General features: G+C 47.2%; 1 protein-coding gene across 1 annotated transcript in view; it reads left to right on the forward strand.

Moving 5' to 3' along the window:
* Positions 1-304: 304 nt before the first annotated feature.
* Positions 305-24,182, forward strand: part of LOC135821752 (uncharacterized) — a 34,454-nt gene continuing 10,576 nt past the window's right edge. The window contains exons 1-4 of the mRNA XM_065334750.1: positions 305-512; positions 4,711-4,891; positions 5,410-5,525; positions 15,352-15,450. Of these exons, the coding sequence (XP_065190822.1) occupies positions 305-512; positions 4,711-4,891; positions 5,410-5,525; positions 15,352-15,450 (604 nt within the window). The remainder of the gene's footprint in view (positions 513-4,710; positions 4,892-5,409; positions 5,526-15,351; positions 15,451-24,182) is intronic.

Consider the following 24,182-nt stretch of genomic DNA (forward strand, 5'->3'; position numbering starts at 1 on the left):
TTCTGGGCCAAATGACGCTTGATGGACGATGTCCGATCATTTAGCTCTGTCACCTTTGACGTTTGCAGTTGTTCTCTTGATACCTCCAACGTCCTTTGAATTCATGGTCGTTTTCGTTTGACTCCTCGGTCTTCCTCGTTTCCTCTTGCTGATCGTTGTTGTCACTTCCAGTACCGACGTATTCAAATCTCCAGTACTTTGTCTCTTCACTTTGCTTCTGGTAACTATTCCGGTGTCCGTGAGCTCCGGTGTCACATTGGGCGGTTTTTGGGACGTCTTCCTCGCTTCCCCACGCTAGTCTGAGATGGGTCAAGCTCCTCGCCCGTCGAGGCGGAGGCGCACATGCTTAAATCGACACTGGACGCAGAAAAAGGCGCTCAAGTACCGGACTGCACAGCACATTTTGGAGGACGGCCACGACGAGGACGAGTACCACGAGCGTCAACAGGGACAAGACCTAACGGCACGTGTTGACGAATGCGTGCGCCCAGGTGCTGAAGAGTTCTATCTAAGTACCGATTTTTACATTCTCGGCAATGGAAAAAATAGATAAGATTGCTTCTACTAAGGGTAGGTAGAACGTCCTTCTTCACACTGAACGCACGCGTCGTTCCAAATACTACATACAATTTCACGCACAGGTAAGACGAACAGACAATGTTGCGCACCTCCTTCTCGACGCGTGCAGAACCAGGATCCACCCTGGGTAAGCGGAGTACCACGGGGCACCTGTCCGGTCCAAATGGTTTCGGATCCTGCGTGATTGGTTTGTCATTAATAAGTTTTGTTAGTAGTGACGAGGGGTATCCATTGTTTGTCAAAATTGAACAAAGAAGAGAATGGGACAAAGTGATAACAAATAACAGCAGTACAATACAGCTAAAAAAATTAACGGCCAAGCTTGGCCGCACCAAACATGACACTTTACTTGAACAATTTGAACCCAATTACACTATCCTTCTGTACACACAAATTAGGCTTATACAGACCCTGACAGATGGCTTCCAAAACGTTTAGCTGTAGTCCATAACCATGACGACCACGGCCCAATACAGTGAAAGAAGAGTCGGAATACGAATTGCAACAATCAAGACTAGCCAACAGATGATTGTACCAATCTAACTCCTAGGCCTTTGAAACTCTAGGGACATACTCTCAATACCCATTGTAAGGATTTGTCCGAGAGTTTTCTTTGTTTTAATCGATACGGTTTGGCGTACAAACGGAGCCAAAGTATCAGTTGGTGCAGGCGTAATTCTAACATGAATTATTGTCCTAAAATTGAAATTTCTCTCCGACAAATTCTTCTACTTTTCAATTTTAAGCTATTGGCCATCAAAATCGTGCAAGAGACGGGTACAAACGAACATTTCGAAGGCGACCCTATCTGCAGTTCAGCCGCGAGGAAGAACGGCACGCGCTGGACCTGTTGTGAATGCGGAAACAACACTACAGCAAGGCGAATTTTCGAAATGTTTTTGCTACTCGCCTGGCGCTTCATCGCTGTGTCCTTCAGGAGTTATGGCCGACCGGAGAAATACATGGCCAGCACGACGACGAAGCCATTGGACTTGTTCTCTTGCAACGAAACGGAGTGGCGGATCAAATAATTCACAACTCCACATAATAACTACACTACTGCGTTGCGCGGCTCTTCGCAGACCAGGCGTGTGCACAACAGGACTTCACGGCGGAGAAACTAAATCTAGAACACTACGTGAGTCATTGCTCCATGCCATCAACATCAAGGAGTGCTTGTACTCTCCCGATCCCGTCACCCGCGCCTGTGCATTATATATATTATAGCGGCGTAGCTGCCGGGCCGTAGATGTTGAACTCTTTTGTGTTTAACGACTGCAGGAATCTGCTCGGGGCTACTCCTCGCAGGACTCAGTGTGTGGACAGTCTGAATGAAGAATTCGGCCGACGAGCTCAACAATGCTCGCGAAATAGTCCACTCGGAAGGAAACAATAACAACCGAAATGAAATGGAGAACTGTCTCCGTCTCCTTCACCATCCACGGCTCAGTTTTTGTCACAGCAACTTCGACTCTTTGGGCGATTAAAGTTCGTTGGAATCAGCAAGAAAGGGAGCACGGGACAGGATGTTGCTGATGCTGGGGCTCACGAAATGAAAACAGATCAGCCCTCGACTCTTTGAGCGATTAAAGTTCGTTGGAATCAGCAAGAAAGGGAGCACGGGACAGGACGTTGCTGATGTTGGGGCTCACGAAATGAAAACACATCATTTTCGACTTGCAAAACAAACGTTGGTGCGAAAATTCGACATTTTGATGTTCGACAAATGACCGAAGAACGCCGAACCGAAATTCGGAATGCAAAACCTCACTAGTGATGGTAAATCTATCCTTCTTCGATCAATCCATATCTGGCTTGCATCATACTGGCAACTCACACCAATCAAGAGGGCCCTTGGCAATTCACTTGATATCATGGGGAGCGCATCAAACTATGTCCACTGCGAGCAAATACAAATTGCAATTTCAAATTTGGACTTCACGGAGAATTTCAAAGTTTTAGGAAATTAGAGACCACATGCCACGTACTGATCTTTTCTCTCCAAAACTCAACACTTGGAAGCCAGATATGAAAAAAAAAGAAAACATCATATGAAAAAATTAAGTTACATTGTTAACACCTCGACGAGGAGTAACACCAAACAATTGTAGCGACAACACATTTTCTTTCTGTACACAAAGATCAGGATCTAACTTACGGATATACAAAACTTCTAACACAGCCAAATACAACGCACATCTACCACGTGACAATATTGAGAACACATGATCGCTGTACAACTCACGACAATTGGTACGGGCTGACAGATGTTGCTTGATTGACGAAGTGCGATTCTTAGCTCCGTTGAGTGTTGTCTCCTCCAATATTCCGTCATGTCGCCTCTTCGTGGCATCACCACTATCCGTCTCTTCGCGTTTCCGCGGCCTTCCACATTTCTTGACACTAGCCGTTGGGTGAGCGATGCCTAGTGTCCTTTCAGTTTCGTCTCCTCCATTGCGGATTTTTATTGAGCTTCTTACTCCAACTTGTCCGGTGTCCGGTATTGAGGTTCGTTTTCGCGGTCTACCACGTTAGCGAATACTGACTGTTGTTGTCACTTCTGTTGTCATTGTACGTGTCCTCACCAGTCCGTATTTTTATTTGGCTTCGCGTCACCCTTCCCAACGCCGACAGTGGTTTACATGTCGGTCTTTCACCATCTTTCACGCTGTTCTCTGCTGGCCCCTGTCCTACACACGCAGAGGAGGACGGGCATGCAGTCACATCATCACGGGAAGAGGAAGATCCACTGATGGACAGGACAGCACATTATGGAGGACGACCACGGCGAGGATGACAATCGCGCACATCAAGCGGAACACAACTTAACGGCACATGTTGAAGAGTGCGTGCGCCCAGGTGCTGGAGGGTTCTACCTAAATACCGATCTTCACATTGTCGGCATTGAAAGAAATAGATAAGGTTACTTTTACTAAGGGTAGGTAGAACATCCTTCTTCACACTGAATGCACGCACTGTCCCAAATATGACGTACAGCTTGACACACGGATATGATGGACGTACGATACCACGAACATCCTTCTCCACGCGCGCAGAATCGGCACCAACCCAGGGTAAACGGAGCACCACTGGGCAGCGGTCAGGTCCAAATTGGATAGGCTTGTCTGTCACCGGTTTTTCGTTGGTTACCTAGGCCAGAAATTCCTTTGGATAGCCGTTGTTGCAAGGAAAAGGACATAAGGATACGAGTTAAGAGTAACTCTCCATCACCGTGCCTGCATACTATAATACAGTCAGAAAGTGCAATTACCAGGCACACAACTGACGGGAAAGGATGAACCAAGGGACATATCAACTGTGTGCAAAAGGAACGTTAAATTGGGAGTACCTCAGTACAACAAAACCTTTTCAATAGGACTGATCTGTGCAAGATCAAGGAGAAAGATGGAATGTGTGGTTTGTGTTTCTTACAGAGGTATATGACTGAATGAATTGAGAATTATTCTCCTCTGAAACTTTTTCGCAGGATTGCACAGTCAATTTAAACCCCGAAAGGAACGTGCCTGTAAATTTTGAGCGAAATCTGAGAGATCGACTTTCACACATACATACTTTGGCAGGGTTCTAGCCGAAGGGGGTAAGGGGGCACAGTGCCCCCTCCGCTGTTTGCGCCCCCCCCCCCCCTGGGAAAAATTGCCGCCCCCTACTTATTTTTCGATTTTTCGTGTTTTCCAAAACAATATTTGGAAGTGGAAAGATGGGGTAATCAACTCCATTTCAAAACTATAGACGCGTAGGTTTTTTGAAATATTTAAAATTTGGCTGGAGCTTTTTGAGAATAGTTTTCGGAATATTGCTCAGGTCCGCTCCACAATTACTCTCATATTATAGTTTCTTAACGATTGGATAACAGACGCCCAATTTGGAGAAATTTATGCACAAAGTGATCACAGATTTTATGTGGTATATATGCTGGCATAACGGTTTTTGCCTACGTACGCGTCTATAGTTTTGAAATGGACTGTAGGTAACTGTTTCCCATGCCCAGCCCCCCCCCCCCCTTCCTTACTATTTTGGCCTGGCTAGAACCCTGGTTTGGTATTCTCAGACATGCTCTCCTCGCCACCTTTCTATGTTCTGTTTCTCTACATTACTATAATACTGGTGCAGTGTCGTGCAATGTTATCACATGCAACAATAGAGCAGTAAGCAACAACACAGTCGGACGGAAGACTACCAAGGGTTCTCGACACTTGGAGACATTCCTCTCCAACAGCAGGGAGATATTGCTTGTCGACGAGCCGCATGTGGATACGACGGGTCGCAAAGGAACCGTAGAATTGACTTTGTCGTAAATGTGTGGAAGAATAGACTTATTAGACACCCTTAGCAAACAAGGTTATTTTCCCTCAAACCAGTTAACAAGGTTATGTTGTAACGGTATTATCGTAAGGGGGAAAATACCGTGATTTGGGCTCGACCTTTTAGCAAGATGCACGCTGTTTTTAGTACGCTGTTGCCACAAGAATAGCTTTTACTTCGCACGGTACAACCATTTATGTCATCATATACGCGATACAAGGTGAAATTCGTACTGACTATGCAATATTTGGCCAAAACACGTACCTTTGGTCACAACGATAAATCATCCCCATAACGTTTTTACGCTGCAGCCTCAACGCTATTTGGGTGATCAAGGTACGAGTACCGTAAACAATAGTGTTACCGTTGTTTGTTAAGGGTGTCTATTGAGTGCAGGCGGTAGTTTGTCAAGAGTAATGTCGTCAACGGTAGAGCGTGTCTGTCTGTTAAGATCGCAGACGGCTATATCGCACTTTTCATTATATTTTGTGTCCTTTGCATGCACAGTCTTCTTAACAACGGAGTTTCACACAACCTTCGCTTGTGCGCTCTCAAGTTTCCTACGGATTTTTCAAAGGCCAACATCTTAGATTCAGGTGGTGTAAGGGATTATATTGCTTCAAGTAAGTAACCCGTTTATACCACATCATACATTCCAGGGCTTACCGGTGGCCAATAAGTCAGTGGCCAAAAAGAAATAATAGTGTGAGAGAGGAGAGAACGAGTGAGGAAGAATTGGGTGGGCACGGCCTAGGGATTAATGACTACTTCAGTTTACGGGCAGAGGTTGTCGCTACAGGAGCACACAGAGTTGTGCAACAGCAGGGACATCTGGGATTTGAAGAGAGTAGGAGAAGAGATTTCGTGAAGCTGGGTGGGCAAGCAATTTTAAAAAGGTAATGAAGGGCTTTGTTCAGGGGAGAATGGAGACAGCAAGCAGGCCGCGGTGTTGGCAAGTGCCAAGTACGAGAGCGACGTAAATTATACGAAAATTGCACGCTGCTAGCAGTATGCAGCGAGAGTATAATAATGTGATTGGGCATAGTTGTGGCGCAGAGAATGTGCGAAGAGTATATGTTTAACTTTAAAGCGTGAACATAATGTTGGTCATTTGATGCGATGCAAAAGTGTGAGAATACAGGTAGTATGTATGTCTGATAGATGTGAGATAAAGAATCACTGGTGAGTATAGACCTTAGTCTATGTATTCAACATGCTCCGACCAATGGAGGTCATGCTGAAATATTATTGTGAGGGGTTTGTGTTTTTTTGTGCTCCGGTAAGCCAACTATTCCTGAGGGTGATGTGGGATGACGGTTATTGTGGTGGACGGGAGGATGAGTGTTTTCTTCGTGGTAACTACCACGTACTGAAGCTGACAGGGCAGTTTGCTTTTTTCGAGCTCCGTAGTTTTTCGCAGGTTTTGTAGGAGCCAGCCGGCAGCAGGCCGGTCTGGAGCAGGGTAGGGCCTGGATAATTTAAAATTAGGTAGTAGATAGTTAGAGCGTTCCAAAATGCCCACGTCCGGTGAAATTCGCAGTTGGAATTCGGTCTCTCCGAAAGTTCTAAAGAGGAACACGGGGACTTTCCACGTTCCACTGCACACGAAAACCCTCGAAGTTGCTGAGGCCCTGATTGAACATGGCTACCCCGACCTGATATCCGTGCAGCTGACTACAGTAACGTGAGCTGCAAGGCCACGTTTCATTCCCGAGACCCTCTGACACGACTTTGCCGAAACGGTTTCCATCTCATGTCAGTGGAAGTGCACGTCACTCAACTGGTGCCTGATTCCCTGGAAATCCAAATCCACGTTGTGCCCATCTGGGTCCAAGACGACATTATTATCGAAAGCCTGGGTGTCTTTGGATCGGCCGTTAGGCCTCTTCGCCATGGATTTGTCAAGACGAAGTCAGGGCTCGCCATTGCCACTGGTAGCCCTTGGCGGATTATGCCGGCATAATATTTGGCATAATCTGGGAATTTCATCAAAACATTATGCTCCGGCACAATATACGGATTCCAACGTGTAAGGTCGGCATAATCTTTCGGTTCAGACAAAAATTATGCATAGTGGCATAATACAGCTTTGTCAGAAAGCCTGCAGATGTTTGTTTTTTAATACCCCAGTCAACGACTCCTTGTCATAGCCCTTGGCGGATTATGCCGGCATAATATTTGGCATAATCTTGGGATTTCGTCAAAAAATTATGCTCCGGCATAATATGAGCCGCGCCAAGCTAAAAAGTGGCTTCGTGTTTTGCCAACAAATCAAGAAAATCACCAAAACGTCACAGTTGGCAAAATTCTACTCGAGCGCGATCGCGAAAATATTCACTTTCCAGTTTGCAAGCGGATGAAGAGAGAAGCGTTTTTTTAATGTTTGCGCAACACTTCTGCAGTGTTCCCTCTTTCATCGCTGTGGAGATTCCTCAGTGCTGCCAGAGATCGTAATGGGGCTTCTAGAGACTGTGGAGGTGAGCAGGATGACATCTGTATCCATGTGAGCCAAAATCTACTTGACGAGGAAGAGTCGCTCATTCATGTTGGCTGTGTTTCTTATCGTGGCCACGACTAGAGTGGCGAGTGTAGCTATGGGGATACGTCTACAAGCCTTCCGACTATCATTCTGACAAGCGACCTGGTGAGTTGGCTCTTGCTGCGATGTTTCACTTTGTTTCGGCTACCTTCAATTTAGTGTTCATGACGTGGCGTACTGGATTCCAAAATTTCCTGGTTTCAAGGAAATAGTGCCACACGACGAAGCGATGCATTGACTCTACCTGCTAGCATATTGTTCCGTGGCGCCTTCTTCCAGTATCCTTGGCAGGGAAGGAGAATGACATGGACTAGGACGGACAAAGAATCAGTGCCGCTTGTTAGCGATGTGCAGTCTACTGGACCTATGCAGGTGCGAGGACAGTACACCAATGGAGCTAGATCTCTGGCACAGCACTACGAGCTAAATGAAAGGATTAATTCAACCTGGCATAGGTGATTGGAGAGAGTATGACGGACTGTCTTGGTAAGATGCGACGTTCCCCAACGCAGCGAAACATCTAGTCACAACAACATGATGTGGAATGATATGAAAATTCGTATTGCGTAATAAAATGACATGAGTCATGATGAAAATTTAATGTAGATCTGTTATTTCTTCTTTCTTGGATCTTCTCATTAGAACACAAGTGCCCATTCTTCTTTTATTGCTTGCACACCTGCTAAGCTTTGTCTCTACTTGGTGTCCCATGTTTTCTTGGAGTTTGGGAAGGTCTTGGAATCCTTAGTGGCATTGATACCAGCCATTCTGTGACATGTGCACAATGTATGCTTATTTATGGGGGGATAAATTATGGCACATATACATTTCAGATTGGCACCAAAATTTCCATGATGGAAGTTGGATATATAGACATCACTTTGGCATGAAAAAAGAAATTCCAAAAATTATGCCTAAGCCACCTTTTAGCTTGGCTCGGCTCATATACGGATTCCAACGTGTAAGGTCGGCATAATCTTTCGGTTTAGAAAAAAATTACGAAGTCAGGGCTCGCCATTGCCACTGGTAGCCCTTGGCGGATTATGCCGGCATAATATTTGGCATAATCTTGGAATTTCGTCCAAAAATTATGCTCCGGTATAAAATACGGATTCCAACGTGTAAGGTCGGCATAATCTTTCGGTTTAGACAAAAATTATGCTTAGGGCATGGCCGTGTGTGTATGCGTGGTTTCTCAATCCTCTATGTACAGCGTGAATACATAGTGGAACCGAGCATAATTCAGCATAATTCAGCATATTTGTTGGCATAATGGTGGCATAATCAAAAGCTAAATTTGACGATTGGCCGAGCATAGTCCGCCAATGGCTAGCCACTGGTATCCGCTTCGCCGCATTAGGGACCTTTCGCATTTGCTACGAATCGAATGCGAAACGAAAGTTTGATTCGGCTCGTATCGTTTCGTTGAAAACAGGATTCAGGTTTCGCAAGTCGTCATGCAAATGTGCATGGCAACTACGAATATGGCCAGTAGCTTAGCGTACGAGTGTTTACACACACACACGTGCATGGATCATGGAATCAAGGGAAAATGGTTTCCCGTATGTCACGTGATTGTCGCCTTGGAGTTGACCAATGACAGATCAAACAGTGTGGGCGGGAAAGCGCGGTCCTGCCTGCTCAAAGTAATGATGGAACCGGATCCGCTGCCGGTCGTCAAGTGACGACGGTCAGGAACGGATTCCACTGCCCGTCGTCACTTGACGACGGGCAGGAACGAATTCCACTGCCCATCGTCACTTGACGACAGGCAGGAACGGATTCCACTGCAAGTGACGACGGGCAGTAGCCACTGGACTGACTCTCTACTTCATGGTCTTTCACTGGTTACTAATAAAATAACTATAAAAGTCTAAAGCAGAAGAGCGACTGTTTGCAACCACAGCTGTCATCATGGCGCTCCAACATTTGATCTGGAACTGGGAGAAAAGAAGCCCCTTTGTTGAACGATATTGGCGATGTGAATGAGCTCCTCCGAAAAGCTGAAGGAGATCTTGCACGAGCTGGATGAGCCTCAACCAAAGCGCACAATGCTCAGCAACCTGCAGGACCCGCGCAATTTGCCGAGGTTTCCGATCAAGACCTGAGAAAAATCCGTAGGAACAGAACTGTCAGACTGCCCGATACAATGTCAATGGCACCATGAGAAAAAAAGCACAATGGGCTACTACAAAAAACAGTAGATCTACCAGAAAACAATCACAAGACACAAAACACAATGCATGCGGGTGTGTCTACACTTTGTAGTCTGTCATGTATCTCTTTATTTGGCTTGGGTGCACACGGGAAACACGTTCCAATCACTCATACTCGGCCAGTACCGCTGTTCATCCAGCTCTTGCCGCTATCGCGGCGCGGGCTGGATTCCGCGGTACTGCCCTCGTACTCGTGCAGGAACCTGTACGTACCTGGCAAAACATTTGTATCTGGCCAAATAAATGTGTACCTGGCCAAATAAACTAAAGTTTTTTTTATTATGCGATTATTACCAGAAAAATAATAATATGTAGCGCAAAATAAAGAGAAGGAAAATAATAACCGGTCAAGCGCTAAATACAAACAGAAGAAAAAGAAATCATAAGCCAATACGCGCTAAACTGCACTTAAATTATAATGAAGGGAGAAAAACTGGAATCCGCGGAAATTCTAACATACAAAATGACACAGAGAAAAAGGGGAAAAACCGGGGGAATCAGACAAGTTGTCTACAGATGACACTCGGAGACAGCAAGTGTGGCACAATATGCATGAGGGTCATACCTGCTCGACTTGTGGCGATGCCCACGAAGGCATGCCACGGCCGCCTTCATGAGAGCAAAGGACAGCTGGGCTCTGATCAAAGCCATTGCCACAGAGAAAGGCTCACCATTCTTCTCAGACTTGATGCCTGCAATGCGGCCAAAGAGACTGGATGCTGCCTGCCCTTGGCCACCAGTCGTACTGAACGCCACGGGGATGAAGGAAGCGTGCTCAACGTTGAGAATGCGACTCTCATAACTCCTCCGTTTCTCCTCTTCGTGCTTTCTGTAGCTGCCAGCGATCGTTGGTTTCCGATTTGAGGGGGCAAATGGGTTGAAAACCCGGACATCTAGAAAGGTCCTCTCAAACCGTCCACCGTGTAGACCGCTGACAACTACATCCAGCCGAGCTTGTTCTGCCGTGATGGTGGACCGCAGCGGAAAGCGCTCACCGGTCACAGGCTGGAGTTGCGGCTCAACATGAACATCATGTGCGACGTCGCGTAGCAGTGCTGCTGTTAGGTCTCGGAGCTCGTTGTGCCGTAACGAGCGATAGCCACCGATGGCACATGACATCGTATGGGTGGTCGAGAATGGCTTTCCACACGCGCATGTTGCAGGTAAGCGATCAGGATCTCATCCGTACCTGAGGCATATGGCATCGCGGAAGGCGCCCTTGTGCAGGGTGAAGCCATGCCTTCGCAATGGCCGACATATCAGCCAACTTGAGGCGCCTTTCTCCGAGGCAAGCTGTAGGGTGCGTTGCAGGTCTGGCTCGAGTTGGGCCATTAGGGTGACGACATGGTCCTTCTCCTTCTTTCCAGCGGCTGTCCTAGCTGTTGCCTTCAGTACCCGCATCCGCCCTGATATGCCTTCCATGGATGACTGCTGTTGTATGATGTTATCAATGAGTGGATGGGTGATGGACAGAGAGCGCTGATGTTCATCATTCAGCTGACTGGGGTCAACAATACCGAGACCACCGAGACGACACGGAAGGTCAAGCACAGCGCGGATCACCGAATTCAGTGGGTGACGCCCTGTCAATGCCGGAATGAAATCATTGCGGATCACATCCTCAAGTGGCTGTAGCAGATCTGCTGCTCCTGGTACAGTACGAACCAGAAATGACCATTTGTGCTTGAGGCCTTGGCTAAATGCAGTGTAGGCGGCTTGCGGTTGGCTAAGTCAGGGGCGTGCTCGGCCCCCCAACTAGGGGGGTGCACGGGAGCCGAGGGGAGCCCCCCCCGGCAATTTTCTGCAATTTGTTTGCAATCTTTCTTGAATTTTAGAGCATATTTGCATACATTACAATTCCCTTGGATGAGATTGAAAATTTTTGGGGGGTGCACGTGCCCCCCGTGCCCATCGCCGAGCACGCGCCTGGCTAAGTGCATAGGTTGCGAGGCGCTTGACTTCTTTGCACCATTGCTCTGCCTTTTGAGCGGCGTACTGATTGCAATACTGCTCTGTGCCCAGGACAGCTCCAAGATGTCGGTGACCGTCCGCAGTTACGCGAACTTCAGTGTCGGCGAACACTTCCCGCGCGATGTTGAGGAACTGTGGTTTGACGAGTAACACAGACTTTGCAGCATTCGTATAGTAGCCGTAAGCTGGACCACGCGTTTCCAGGATAGACCACCATTCTCTGAGACGAATTATCTTACTTGCAGCTGTAGAATCATCAGCGTACCACGCTTATACGGCGTTGGCTGCAGCGGCTTCGCGCATTAATGGCAACGTCCCTAGAGCATACATCACCATGGCGAGGGGATCCCCCTGCGTTGTGCCCTCACCTGGTCAAATAAATGTGTACTTGGCGGATTCGGAGCGCGCCACGAACGAAGAGGCTTCCATTCGTGAAAACGAGCTCTCCGCAGGGACTCTGACGAATCCTCGAACCCAAGTGGCGAATCAGCATTCGTTTCGTATCCGTATGCGGGGTGCGAAAGGTCCCTATATCTCTCTTCGCCCCAACATGCAGATTCCGGCGTATGTGAACACATCTACGAACAACTTTTTTCGTGTACGCTACGAAGGCCAGCCTGCAACCTGTCGTAATTACGTAAATGCTCCCAACCGGGACATATCGCTGCAGCTTGCAAACTCGCCACCGGAACGACATACGCCAAGCAAACCGCGCACACCAGAACAAGCGCAACTGCAACTGTCGGAGTGCAACCTGGTGAACTTAGGCAGTGTTTACATGAGGCGTTTCAACCCGGGTCAGATTTCAACCCGCCATGTGCATAAAATGAATGGCGCGTTTACATGACGCATTGCGCTTGACCCGAGTTGAAATTTCGCCCCGGGTTGATTTGGTTGATTTGAACCTCCCCCCAAGGGGAGGGTTGAAATCAACCCGGGTCAAGAAAATCGTACAAACGTACTTCTGTGTGTATCTCGTGCCTGGTTTGAACGGCACTGCAGATGCAAATTTCGCGCGAACGGATTCACGTGACCATACCGGACTGTATAAGTGGACTTTTGGCGGCATATCAGTATTTGACCCGGGTCAACTGTCTTCATGTAAACGCTCACCTCTTTTGTCTATCCTACAGACTTTCAACCCGGGCTGAACTCGACCCGGGTTGAAATTTCTCATGTAAACACAGCCTTACAGTACAGACCGGAGTCCAAAATGAGTCGCCAGACTCGGCACGCTCCAGTAGCCAGGTAGCAGCAGGCCCAGCACCAGCCCGACTACACTCTCGAGTATTGGATGTAGTAAGAGTGCAACTCCTGTGGGGTCAAATGTTGGAAAACCCGCAGTCAGCACTGAAGTTGAAAACTACGAAAGTCGATGAGGGGACTACGGAGGGTACTTCAGCGTTGAAAAACCTGATAGATACTGAGCCAGACATGTCGTCCGCACAGGGATCGCTTTCAAGCATGACAGCACACCCCGGAACTCCCCTCGCGGACGTCGAAGTAGACATTGCAGAGCGAGATCTAGAACGGACAGAGCGACTCCTATCAAAAGTGGCATCAAACATCTACACCGAAGCGATCCACACTTGGTTCAGGCCTGAACGTCGAGGCAGGAATGCCAGCACTGAGTCCTCACCAGAGTTGGCAACTGGGGTGAAGAAGAAGGATTCCCGGAAACTAACAAATCTAGCTCCAGGCTCACGATTTAGTCCGCTTGCCAGAGTCTGATCGTGACTTAAAAAAAAGATAAAATAGAAAAATGCAGAACTATAACTATAATGTCACACCCCCAGCACCACCTACCCCCTCGGTCCAGTCACTCAGTGTGGGATTTCTGAATGTGTGTAGTGTTCGGCGGAAGGTAGCAGAAGTTCAAACGTTCATCTCAACACGAGGCATTCACGTTCTCGCAATAGCCGAGACATGGTTGACCCCGGATGTGTCCGATCAGGAGTTGTCCATCCCGCACTTCAAACTATACAGAAGAGACAGACCTGATCAGCAAGTTGGCGGAGTTGCTGTGTACGGTCATGAGTCACTGGCTGTTCGACAACAGGCCGATTTAGCTTACCTGAAGCCATGTATCGATCTGGATGGTCTTTATTCCTTCTTCCAGAGAATCATGAACATCGGCCCAATGACCATATTCGAACCAAAGTGTAAGCAGCCTACACAGACACAATAATAATACTTGTTAAGTTCCAAGAAAGACAAAAAAAAGGAAGCTAACACAAAACATTTGTGCAGTGCGAGCTAGAGATGCTGTGGCTGGACATTCTAGCCCCGGGTCGACATGGAACGCTCCTCGGCTGTTGTTATCGGCCGCCAAATAGTTCTGCTGCCTACTGGACAGCACTGGATCAGAACATCGAGGAAACTGTTCAGGGATGTCAGCAGTCCACTGTGCTACTTGGCGACTTCAATGTTGATTTTAGCAATCCAACTTCTCCATCTGCATCCGCTTTGTACAACATACTTTCCCACTACAATCTCTGCAATTATGTTACATCTCCAACACGAGTCACGGCAACATCATCCACGATGCTAGATTTGTTCCTTTCATCCTCCCCATTGGATGGTACCTGTGAAGCAATACACTTAGACATAAGTGATCACTTTGCTGTGCCGGCCCGGCTGAGCATTCACACACACCAGCACGTGTCATCGTCAGTAAAAACCAAGGTTCATTCGGTTCATAAGCAGATGACACCCATATTATTCGTCATAAGATCAAAGACACTGAGCGGAATGAATTCGGAGGAGTTTCACAAGAAACTGCTCTCAGTACTGTATTTGACCACCAAGGCGAACAAAGGCCAAGAACGGCAAATAAATTCAAAAACAAACAGAACGACGACCAGCTAGCCGTGAACAGGAGATGGAACGCAAAAACAACAAAAGTGGCTTTCAAAAGGGATGCGCTGGTTGCTTGTTGCTTTTCTTTCTCGTTGCCAAGTCGATTTCTATTGTAACGCCGTTTGTTCCGGATTTTGTACCTGTACCTAGTGTGGTTGCCACCTGATATACATCATGAACATGTAAAACATATTATTGGATATTCCAAGTGATATGATGTTGATGAGTGATCTGCAGACCTACGAAAACAACTTCAGATCAACAACTGGCTTCTTCTGTAAAAAAAAAACAGGCTTATACTGAAACGGACAGCTTCTAGAACATTCAACTGCCTCGCATAACTAGCACGAGAAAGAACAGAGAATTAAGCTTCACCCAAACGGTCCGGACGAGATAATAGGGAGGTTTCGCTCTACGTAATTACGTATGAAAATCCGTATGTCGTACGCGCCGGGGAGCGAGGACAACTTTCATACGTAAATCTCTCTACGGATTTCCGTAGGAAAGCTCTTTCCTACGTTGGGTCCTCCGTAGGACTTTTTGAAATATTTTTGCATTTTCCGCATTTGTCCATGGCAACATTCAAGCCGCGCGAAACACAAGGTACACACACTGTACACCACGTGCAAAATATCATGGAAAACGCGGTTTCGGTTCATGGTGCATACGGTGGGCGCATGCAGCCAACGCGTCTCCAAAGCAACAACGCATGTTGAGCAGTCGTGGAGAAATCACGTAAAGCGAAACCCAACAGCTCTGATTTTCACGTATGAAAATTCCGTGCAGTTCATACGTTATTTTCATACGTAATTCCGTAGAGCGAAACCTCCCTTATAACTGATGGTTTTGTCTTCTTTCACATAGGTTTGAATGAGACCATTTGCCGGCAAAACTGTAGCATCATTTCCGACCTGGACAAATGCGATTTGTGTACCGGTTATCTGTACAACTACACTTGCATAGGTGAGTAGTGGTATTCGATTAGTACGTACAGTATACTGTATGAGGTGACTTCAAGAGTTCAAGTACCGCTTTGAGTCAAATTCTGACTTTGGGGCTCATAATATGGCCGAATTTGGACAATGTCTTAGCCGATCGAAAAGCCGATCAGGCAGAACAAATCGGGCCGATTTTGGAAATGCCTAAACACAGCTTCCCCATCACTCTCTCTCTATTTATATATATTTTTTATTTTTGAAGTATATATAGGTATGGTCAGGGAAAGTCCCGGTTCGTAGGCCTACAACACGGTCAGCGTGTTCTTGAGCGCAGTAACAACACAAGTGTGATTACTTCCAGACCAACGGGCGTTCAAGGCGAGTAACAAGCGCACTTGACGAAGGTGACTCTGAAATCTCGTGAGCTGTGATCCACGCGACTTGGCATTCTTGCGTCACAAGGCACGTGATTTCACCGTGCCTCTTGTAGTAAAATTCAAGAATTGCGCTCATTCCTTCAGTCACTTTTGCATCAACAGTCGCACAAAAAATTATTGGTGGCGCAAGGAGAAGCTTGTCGTTTGGAGTGACAAGTGATCACCGCTGCTTTTCCTTGTCAGAGCCAACAATACACTTTGTTCTGCGGCCTTGGGAGTAGTGTTGGAGTAGAAATTGCTGAGGATACGTCGCGGAGGGGCGAGCTTTCCTGCGCAGGTATGACTTTGGCCGTATTTCAGCATGGTCGAGTGGAAAAATTCAAAAAAGTTTATTTCAAGAAAACCCCAAAAGGAAGATGGGGGACATGTCCTCAGCGCTAGAAGAGGTGTTCTACTATCTGCCGGTGTATAGTTCTGGCCAATTGAGGACGTAGCTGGCTGTTTTGCCAGCGTTTGTAAATTGGCTATTTTCAAGACGATCATTTGTGGCGTCAGGGGGTGATGGACCTCGTCTTCTGGGATCCTGGCGTGGCTAAGCGGTACTGCTCCATGAACTCTTCTAAGGTGAGGCAATGTTGGCTTGATGGAGTTTTGTTCATAGCTTGTTCGTATACGCTGTGGCGTGACTCGTTTCTAGACCTATAAATAATGTGATATTTCGGCCATTTCTGAGGGGTATCCAAATTTCAAGGTTCCCTTCAGAAACTTTTTCAAGGGCTTTGCATAATCGATCCACACCCCAAAGGGAACCTACCTGCAAATTTTGAGCGAAATCAGAGAGATCCACTTGCACATATACTTTGGTATTCTCAGACATACTCTCTAAACTATTTACAGCCATTCTTGCTTTTCTGTCTCAAACCAAGATCATTACATCCCTTTCATAAGCATCATTATCAGCATAATAAGGCAATTATTGGAGCATTTTTGCTAGCATTATACAAAAGTTTTTCGTAGCATTATCCGCTGGACCCAAGACGTGCACATGTTCAAATTACTATGACGCAATCAGAACTGGTAAAGGGCGCCAGGTTTTCACTTTGGGTTTGGTTTCACCGAGCGCAATTGTATGTGGTACATACATAGTAACTCCTCCATCAACATGGTCTTTTATTTCCGCTCCTATAACCATTAGTCTTGTCGTTGATGTTGCTGATGTTGTCGTTATCGTTTTTGGGATCTTTCATTTTTATTTTCGCAATAACCTGTGGCCACAGAGAGCAGAAGGAACACAGATACGGAATCAAATAAAAATATGAAAAAACCACTGCACTCTAAATCGCAACGATACCAATTTTAGAGTTTATGGAGTGCAGCGGTGTGGTATAATGAGGCTATAGTTACGATAAGCTATACGAGAAATTACATACCGAAGAGATAAAGATACGCAGGCTTTGAAATCATATCTGTGCTTGACTGACGATGTAGGGAAGCTGGGGAGTTTCTTAACCTTCTTGTGCGTTTTGTGGGTATCTCAAAGATTCAGAAGATTCTTAGGTTGCCAATGAGTTGGATTCGGAGTAGATGGATTGCAGGAATGTGTGGTGGTGCACATCTATGATGCCGGCTGTGTGCAAAAATGAATTAGCAGAGATTATGGCAGCTGCTAGATGAGTGTGCCTTCGAAGAGTGTGCCTTCGCCTGTAGTCCATTTTCGGTGACTGTACCATGCCAAGCCTTGTTGTTCCATCTTAAACTTGAATTGTGTGTTCTATTTATGGCCACGTCATCCACGTTTTATGATATTTTTTGTTCCCTCTCTTATTAACATTTCAGTTGTTTTAAAGCGATAGCGGCTGTCGTGAGTTCCCTTCGGGAAGGCACGCGATAATTTACTCTGTACTTTTTTTCCTTTTATATTTTTGTTTCACGGAGAAGACGTGGTGTTGGTAGCTGAGTTGTTAGTTTCTAGTCGAGAATAAAAAAACCATGGCGAAATGCCTTTTTGCTTTTGTTCTCATGGTTTCATGCAATTAGCCCTTTGTGAATAAAGTTTTAGTGCATTCTCAAGTAAATGAACTTGTAGCAGTCAAAGGGCGTTGGCGTCTAATGGATAGGTACCAGGAGTGATTCCATTGAATTTATGCATAAGCGTGCGCACGCACGCACGCGCACACACACACAAACACACACAAACACACGCCACACACAGACAGGTCACAAGAGAAGCATGAAAATCTCCAAATGTACATGATATACACCCAAGTCTGTGGACAGCAACTGTTTCGCTCTGTTAGAGCTCATCAGCACAGCTCAGAGGACCGAAGCGCAGCTCTTCACAATGAAATATGTTTCCGTGAAGCAAAGCATTTTTATAAAGAGCTGCAAACCTTGCAACAGCGCTTTCTCACCCCCACCGCACCGCTTCTGGCACTTCTTAGTATAGTCAGCCTGGCACACACATACACTCAGAAAGTTCTAATCTTTGTACACCGCTGTATCAATGGATACTGTAGCCCACTCCTACAGCAACTCTTTACAACGACTGCTCCAAACACCGTGCTAAACGATCAGCGCATCACTAGGGGCCAAGTTTCCAACTTGCTCCAAGTCCCTTTCCTTCGCGGGCCTGCTGGTCGCTCGAGTATGATGTTTCACGGCAGTATTGCATGGAACGCCCTCTCGGCTGATGTAAGATCGATAACTGCTGCCGATCAATTCAAGAGAGCCCTATCTGATATTGACGTACTTAACTTGTAAACTCTATGCCAACAGTCCAACACCCCTCGCCGTACTTCATGTTACCTGGACTGCTAAAAAGTGTCCCCATCCAACAAAGTCTGCCAATGTTCACACATATATTCTCATGAAATGCTTCCACTACATTTTATTTGTTATCACATTATAAAAAGTTCACACAAATTGAGTGTCAGCATACACACAATGTCATAACAAACATTTCTATAATAATAATAATCATACCGCTTGCATGTCTTTATCTCTATACATTTCCTCATATAATTTTCTTCATCTTTCTGTGAGAACCGGACCTATAGGCCGGTAAGAAGGCAATCATGCCTGTGCAATTGGTGAAGTAAAATAAAAGTCAACAACAACAACAACAACAAACCCCGCCAAGAGTACTCTAAATGATGTACACCCATATATCTTCTCTTATAGCAAAGATAGGTTAGATCACACACACACACACACACACACACACACACACACACACACACACACACACACACACACACACACACACACACACACACACACACACACACACACACACACACACACACACACACACACACACACACACACACACACACACACACACACACACACACACACACACACACACACACACACACACACACACACACACACACACACACACACACACACACACACACACACACACACACACACACACACACACACACACACACACACACACACACACACACACACACACACACACACACACACACACACACACACACACACACACACACACACACACACACACACACACACACACACACACACACACACACACACACACACACACACACACACACACACACACACACACACACACACACACACACACACACACACACACACACACACACACACACACACACACACACACACACACACACACACACACACACACACACACACACACACACACACACACACACACACACACACACACACACACACACACACACACACACACACACACACACACACACACACACACACACACACACACACACACACACACACACACACACACACACACACACACAAACACACACACACACAGACAGGTCACAAGAGAAGCATGAAAGTCTCCAAATGTACATGATATACACCCAAGTCTGTGGGCAGCAACTGTTTCGCTCTGTTAGAGCTCATCAGCACAGCTCAGAAGACCGAAGCGCAGCTCTTCACAATGAAATCTGTTTCCGTGAAGCAAAGCATTTTTATAAAGAGCTGCAAACCTTGCAACAGCGCTTTCTCACCCCCACCGCACCGCTTCTGGCACTTCTTAGTATAGTCAGCCTGGCACACACATACACTCAGAAAGTTCTAATCTTTGTACACCGCTGTATCAATGGATACTGTAGCCCACTCCTACAGCAACTCTTTACAACGACTGCTCCAAACACCGTGCTAAACGATCATCGTCTGCCAATGTTCACACATATATTCTCATGAAATGCTTCCACTACATTTTATTTGTTATCACATTATAAAAAGTTCACACAAATTGAGTGTCAGCATACACACAATGTCATAACAAACATTTCTATAATAATAATCATACCGCTTGCATGTCTTTATCTCTATACATTTCCTCATATAATTTTCTTCATCTTTCTGTGAGAACCGGACCTATAGGCCGGTAAGAAGGCAATCATGCCTGTGCAATTGGTGAAGTAAAATAAAAGTCAACAACAACAACAACAAACCCCGCCAAGAGTACTCTAAATGATGTACACCCATATATCTTCTCTTATAGCAAAGATAGGTTAGATCACACACACACACACACACACACACACACACACACACACACACACACACACACACACACACACACACACACACACCATTGACCATTGACCATTGGACGCCCATCGCCAGAGGCGATGATAGCGATGCTACAGAAGAAGCCATAGCAACTTGTGCTGGGATTGCACCATTCAACAGCTTGCAAGGCTGAAGAATTGACCACCACTATTCAGCCTGGTCTACACCACACAGCTTTGAAGTGGCTTTTTTCTGGCCAGTGAATCCCTACTTTTTGGTCTTTTTTTTTCTTTTTTTCCCGCACACACATCACACCACATACTCCGCACACACACACACACACACACACACACACACACACACACACACACACACACACACACACACACACACACACACACACACACACACACACACACACACACACACACACACACACACACACACACACACACACACACACACACACACACACACACACACACACACACACACACACACACACACACACACACACACACACACACACACACACACACACACACACACACACACACACACACACACACACACACACACACACACACACACACACACACACACACACACACACACACACACACACACACACACACACACACACACACACACACACACACACACACACACACACACACACACACACACACACACACACACACACACACACACACACACACACACACACACACACACACACACACACACACACACACACACACACACACACACACACACACACACACACACCTTTTGACCTTTGACCTTTGACGCCCATCGCCGGAGGCGATGATAGCAATGCTACGGCAGAAGCCATAGCAACGTGTGCTGGGATTACACCATTCAACAGCTTGCAAGGCTGAAGAATTGACACACACACACACACACACACACACACACACACACACACACACACACACACACACACCTGTTGTCCTGTCCTGTTGAGCCACTGCCATGAAGGTTACGTGGGCCCCGGAGGGGCAGCTGAGAGAGAGGAGGAGCACACAGCCCTGTGAAGATCCAGGTGATGCGGTAAGCGAAATCGGCGGGAGCAGGCGCAAACACACATGAAACCCTGACGGTCCTGAACGGTCGGACGACTACAAGTCCGCGAGCAGTGATGACGGGCGCGGCCACGTGTAGACGCAAAGCAGCGGTCACAAGCCTGGCAGTGAGCGACGCAGCACAGCGGAGAAGCAGGCAGCGGCCGGGGCGCACCGACTGCTGACTGGGGGTAAGTACACTTGTGCCTTGCCAGACCTCCACGGGACTTCAGCCAACGGCCACACTCTCCACACTGGCATGCACCTTTCTGCTCCGCAACCGGCTTCGCACGCTCAGCCTTACATTTGTGGCGTGCGCGATCACTGGGGCGCGTAAACTGTCCATCGCAGGTGTAGCAGGTGACGGGAGGGGTATGCTGGGCATCTACCGGTGCTGAGTACGCCGAGCGCCAGGTGGAACGCGACTCGCATTCAGCTCGCCATTCCCCCTCGAGGCCGCGAGAACGAAGGTCAGACACACACACACACACACACACACACACACACACACACACACACACGTGCGCACACAGTCACACACACACGCACACACACACACACACACACACACACACACACACACACACACACACACACACACACACACACACGCGCGCGCGCGCGCAAAGCTCACATATAGGCACAGCGACACTCGTATACAACACAGAAACAAGGACTTGACATATTTCATTTACATTTTCTCAATAACACGAGCCATCATTTGCATAAACAACTGTTGTTCTTTTCTATCATCTTCCTTCTTCTGCCCGTCATCCTCAGCCTTGTCTTTCTTTTCTGCCTTCTCCACTTCCAAATTCTCCGCAGCCAGGCGCTGCTCCTCTCTCTGCACTTTCAGCTTTTCCTTCTCCAGTGCCAGCCGCGCCCTCTCCAGCAGTACTGAGGCATCGTTCTTTGTTTGGAGGCAAGACAACACGGAGTCTGGCTGGCTCAGCCTGCTCCGTTTTGCTGGTGGCTCCGCCGACTGTCCTTCTGCTCCTCTCTCCACTTTCCCCAAGTGTGGCGCAGGCATCCTCACGTAGCCGAGCAGCTTGCTCTCGTTGCTGTTTCGCAGCTTGCTTGTCCTTGTCCATGACCTGCTCCTTTTCACGCTGCAACTCCACCAGTTCATTCCAGTTCATTCAGGAGGGTCTCCTTTTCTGCAAAATCATCAGCTGAACCACACCTGCACGAAAGGAAAGTAACACATTGTACACATATGGTCAGGGCATAAGCATGATGTAGCCATACACAGTTTGTTTTACATGCACAGTTTAATGCTGAACTATGATGCTGCGTGGATTCTGTTATACAGAATCTGCAGACAGCAGTCATGTCAAAAGTCAGTAAAATGGAATTTGTAAAAGACAAGTACAAAACTGAAATCAACCACAGCACTGTTTTTTTGATTTTGCAATGAATGTGTGTACGAACACTAGTGGTACATTACTGGTACATGTACGAAAGGCACCAGAAAACTTACTGCCGTTTTGCCCAGTTCTCCTTCTTCGTGTGCTGCTCCATGCACTTCAGCACGCGATCCCTAACCGCTTTCTTCGACACCAACCCAAATTTCCTGGGAGCTGGCAGCTCCGCCGCCACAGTCTCAAACGCAGAGGAGCCACACTTGATTGGGGCGTCCTGTGCACGGAGCTGGCGTAGCATACACAAATCCATTTGGAGATCGAACCTCACTTGGGACGATGTTGAGGGCGATGTGGGGCTTGGTGGGGTAGTGGTCATCGCAGGCTCAGCAGACACCGGTGCTGCGGAGGATGAAGACGCAAGGGTCCACTGGCTAGCCATTGCGAAGAAGAAACAAGTATGAAAAGGAAAGGAAACTTAACGTCAACCAGTCACGATCACTTCTGTTCACTGTACTGCTGTGCCATGTGGTGTCAGGCAGAATTTATTTCATATAGGGCAGGGAGACGATGAAAGCTTCATTCTAAACACAAAAGGAAAGTGTATACGAACACAAAAGGAAGCATGAGCTCTGGCGCGCGCATACGGGGTAGATCTACGGGAGCTCCACCATTAATGAGAGTGCATCACGTACTGAGGAAGTAGAAAGTAACTTTCGCAAACCACTGCAGCTTCGCGTCCAAGTTTTGGAGGTTTCGAAGTTTGTTTCTGTACTCCTTCCCAGACTCGAATTTTCTTTCGAAATTTTGCTTTGCTAAACGTCCTTATTGCCAAGTCTCGCGGGTATGCAATTAAGGTTCCGTGAATATAAGAGCGCGCTCCAAGTGGACATCCGCAAGGCTTTCTTCATGGTCGTGGTTAATCCCGAAGACCGTCCGTACCTGCGTTTCCTGTGGCCCGGTCGAAGTGACACGAGTTTCTACGTTGACGATTTGGTCTCTCGTGTCTCAAATGCCCCGGAAGCCAAGAAGATGCAAGAGTTCAGCGTGCGTGTTCTTACAGAGGCTGGCATGGAGTTCCGCATGTGGCGAGGCAACGAATTACCAATGCGATCCAGAGGCTGGAGAGAAAGTCCTCAGGCTGAAATGGAAATCCAGTGATGAGTCCGATAGACCACCTGTTTGAACACGGCGATCCCTCCTAAGTGTGTTGCGTCAGTGTTTGATCCGCTAGGTCTAGCAGCACCTACAGTTGTGCCGGTAAAGATGCTGCTACAGCACGCCTGGAAATTCGGTGGCGACTGGGATAATAAGTTGCCTGATGGCATCGCAGCCGCATGTGCGCAAGGCGGGGAGACTTGGCCGAAGTGGTAGGCTTTGACA

The sequence above is a fragment of the Sycon ciliatum genome, chromosome 7 (genome assembly GCF_964019385.1).
Source record: "Sycon ciliatum chromosome 7, ocSycCili1.1, whole genome shotgun sequence".
NCBI classification, from domain to species: Eukaryota; Metazoa; Porifera; class Calcarea; order Leucosolenida; family Sycettidae; genus Sycon; species Sycon ciliatum.